At 42.9% G+C, this 3874-nt stretch overlaps 1 protein-coding gene across 1 annotated transcript; it reads left to right on the forward strand.

Annotated features, from left to right (window-relative positions):
- The first annotated feature begins 207 nt into the window (after positions 1-207).
- On the forward strand, positions 208-3308 carry gbx2 (gastrulation brain homeobox 2). The gene is given in 2 exon segments (NM_152964.1): positions 208-1130; positions 2134-3308. Coding segments are annotated over 2 exon segments (1029 nt in total). The 5' UTR covers positions 208-619; the 3' UTR covers positions 2652-3308.
- The last annotated feature ends 566 nt before the right edge of the window (positions 3309-3874 follow it).

The following is a 3874-nucleotide window of genomic DNA, read 5'->3' on the forward strand; positions in this document are numbered from 1 at the left end:
ACTGTTTGGGAATGTGAGACTGTGTTAGTGACGTTCTAATTTAAGAGACAGCAGCAGCGCTCGAGGCTCCGGCGCGTCAGGACAGCTTCACGTAACCGGAGGAGAGCAGACCAATAGCAGGCGCGGAGGCGCGGTGGGCGCGGCCAGAGCTCATGGTGGAGACGCTTAAACCGAAGGAGCGTAATTCAAACTCACACTTCAGTTGATGATCACAGCTGATGCTGCGAGGAGCAATTTATTGTGACTTCCATCAGGTCGAAATGAAACGCGGCCAAGCAGAAGGGACAAGGACGCTGAAATAACTCAAGGGAGGACGATAAAGCTCATGTGAGATGCTCGACCTTTTTCTCGCCCAGACTTTTCTCAGCCAGGGAGTTGTCTGTGTTTCAATGCACTTGTCTCGCTCTGTTCTTACGGCGAACTGGCTCTGAATCGAGGAAGAAGAAACAGATGCAACGGTTTTATGAACCGCACACACAGAATCGTTCAGAGGATTACCAAAAGCTCAGAGAGTGTCAGTGTATGACGCTGTCCAGCAGTGAGATTCCAATCTGAGAAGCGCAGTGGAGAAAGCTTCTCCCAGACTTCAGGACTTCAGAAATTGTCCACATTAGATCATATGAGTGCAGCTTTCAGCACACCGTTCATGATGATGCAGCGTCCGGTGGGAAGCACCACTGCATTCAGCATTGACTCGCTCATCGGCGGTCCGCCGCAGCCCAGTCCGGGACATTTCGTGTACACAGGTTATCCCATGTTCATGCCATACCGGTCAGTGGTGCTTCCTCCGCCGCCTCCTCCACCCCCTCCAACACTCCCCCAAAGCGCTCTCCCTACGACCCATCCGCACCACCCGATCCCGGGCTTACCCAGCAGCTTCTGCTCCAGCCTGGCGCAGGGCATGGCACTCACATCCACGCTAATGGCCACGTTACCCGGCGGCTTCTCCTCCTCGCCGTCCCAACAGCACCAAGACGCGGCGAGGAAGCTCGGCTCTCAGTCTATTCACGCCATGTTCGACAAATCTCAGGATATTCGTTTGGATGGAGAGGATGGGAAAACGTTTGCGACGAAAGATTCGACGAGCATTCCGTCCTTCCACGATTCGCAGTCCGTACACACCTCTACAGGTGAGACTAAACTCTGCACGCAATTGTTTTCACAGTGAATACTTTTATATTAAACTAACATAGACAACGGATTTTAAAAGTCTTTATAAATGAAATTTGTATGTTTAAAAACGCCATAAGTGAAACTGGCAGGTTACTGATTTATGCGTTCTCCAATTAAAAATAAAATGTTTTTAAAAGCTAATCTTAAAATAATTTAAATTATTTATTATTCAATATTCGTAACGTCTCGTGTTTGAAATAAATGGTTGGCTACTCTTAAACCGCTTTCTGTAAGCTAGAATACATTTTCCAACTTAAAAAATAATTTAGTTGCACCGAGGAGGGTCAAAAATGTAGGACAGAAATAATTATACAAATCCGTACAATAAGGAATTCAGTGTCAAACACGTAAATTAAAAGCCCCTATGAAGATTTTGAGGGAATAGTGCCTGAGGCCGAGCTGCCATCAGTGACTAAATTAGCTCGCTTTAATTGAGGGATTGGAAGGCCAGCGGTGTTCAAATGTCCATAAAACTGTAAGCAAAATTCACTGTCGCCTGGATCATTTATATGTATGCAGAGTGAAATAAATGTAGTCCTGGCCTGTGACTGCAACGTAGGCTAAAGAAATCGACATGATCTAAAGCTCACTTTTAGATTCAAGAAAAATAAGTTAAATTAAGTTTAGCCAAAATCTATATAAAAAGACGATCGCAAGAGATGTGGAACGGGGAACAATTTTAGATCAAGTTCAAGAAATCTTGTTTTGAGGTGTACAAACTACTTTCCTAAGGGATCCATCACCGTGCGTAATTGCGCGTAAAAGTGGCAGCAATAAACCGGACAAGCGTGTTGCGAGACAAGACGAGATTTATTCTTACACGAACACAACTTGTTTTTTATTGTTCACAATATTCAAAAATAAAATCATGTTTTAAATAATGTATTGTGTTTCATTCTACTTTACATTCTTCTTGGGAAAGAATTATAATTCTGCTTGTTTTTCCTCACTGTCATACAGTGCGAGGTCACAGCAAAGACGACTCGAAGGAGGATGATTGTCACAGGAAAGACGAGAGCTTCTCCATGGACAGTGATTTAGATTACAGCTCCGATGATAACGGGCCCGGGAACGCCATGTGTCAGAAAGAAGACGGAGACGGCAGCGGAGGTCTGGACGACGGCGTTCACGGTGGGAATGGGGCCGGGAACACCACATCCACTGGGAAAAATCGGAGAAGGAGGACCGCTTTTACGAGCGAGCAACTGTTGGAACTGGAGAAGGAGTTTCACTGTAAGAAATATCTGTCCCTCACAGAACGCTCGCAAATCGCGCACGCCTTAAAGCTCAGCGAGGTGCAGGTCAAGATCTGGTTTCAGAACCGGAGAGCCAAGTGGAAACGGGTCAAAGCGGGCAACGTCAACAGCAAAACCGGAGAGCCATCCAGAAACCCCAAAATTGTGGTGCCCATTCCGGTGCATGTTAGTCGGTTTGCGATACGCAGCCAACACCAACAGTTAGAACAGGCCCGACCTTGATACACAGGGCTTTAGTTTCCACAGGACAAATTGGAGACTTAAATCGGCCAATACTTAATATGACCAACCTTTTCTTGAGAGGAAACAAGTGACAGTTTGGCTGATAGTTTGTGCCATATATAAATATCATTTCCGTGGAAAAAGAAGCTCGAAAGAAAGCTTCAAACTAAGACCTCTTACTGGGAGAAAACTGCTGTTTTATTTCCGACTTTGGACCAAATCACGAACACATTTTAGTTATTGATATTCCACTGTGTATTTAAAAGAGATAATTGGTTTTACGTTTAGCTTTGTGTGACTGTCTAGTTCGTGTGTTTATTGGCAGAGATGAACATTATCCCAAAAGGAGCACTTCTGGTCTCTGCTGAAGCACATGATATAATTCAATTAATAGTCAAGTTAACACCATTCCCTCGGATTTAAAAAAACAACCTGTTTAAAAAAATGTGCTTTTCTTTTTATGGTCAAATCTATTATTTTAACGTTTTGCTTTGTTTTGTTTTCTTGCATTCGTTTCCCTTTTCTGTAACCATTTAAGACATCACGGGCACGCTGCTAATTTATTTAATATTGTGAGAAGAAAACCTGCTAACGTTTTATCATGAGTTTACTTCAGAATATTGTGTGGATTAAAGCTGGACCATAAACAATTGTAAAGAAATTTGTCTTTTTTTAAAATGCAACGCGCAAGTTTTTCGGGAAAAATAACCAAAACGGTGTTTATAGCTTGGGCTAACAAAATAATTACCTCAAACCAATCTCAAACAATCGAAAGACTTCTGCTTAATTTTAATTGTTTAGTCAACTTCAAATATGAATTTGTATATTTTAAAACAGTTTACAGATGAATAACATTTATAAAAACAACAGCAATTATATGTAATTATTATTTGTAACATTTATATGGTAATTATTTCTTATTACATTATAAAGTTTTCGCCATCTGTTGGCTATAGGGCTCAGTTCGAGCTCTGTTAGTGCAGATGATGGGAAATCATGTCAGTTTGTGGATGGTGGAGTTTTGTGACAGGAGGATGTGCTTCGTGAATGGATTTGAGGGTCAGGGTGAGAGACTCACAGCCGCATGTCAGCCTTGATCTCCGACTCACTTTACTCGACCTGCTTCGTTTTATAGGATGAGGAATAACGAGCCTGTTCGAGCCATGCGGGACACGACGGAATCCTTGAGACGCAAATGTAAATCAAACCGAAATTTGTAAACA

The sequence above is a fragment of the Danio rerio genome, chromosome 6 (genome assembly GCF_052040795.2).
Source record: "Danio rerio strain M-AB ecotype USA chromosome 6, GRCz13ab, whole genome shotgun sequence".
Taxonomy (NCBI): domain Eukaryota; kingdom Metazoa; phylum Chordata; class Actinopteri; order Cypriniformes; family Danionidae; genus Danio; species Danio rerio.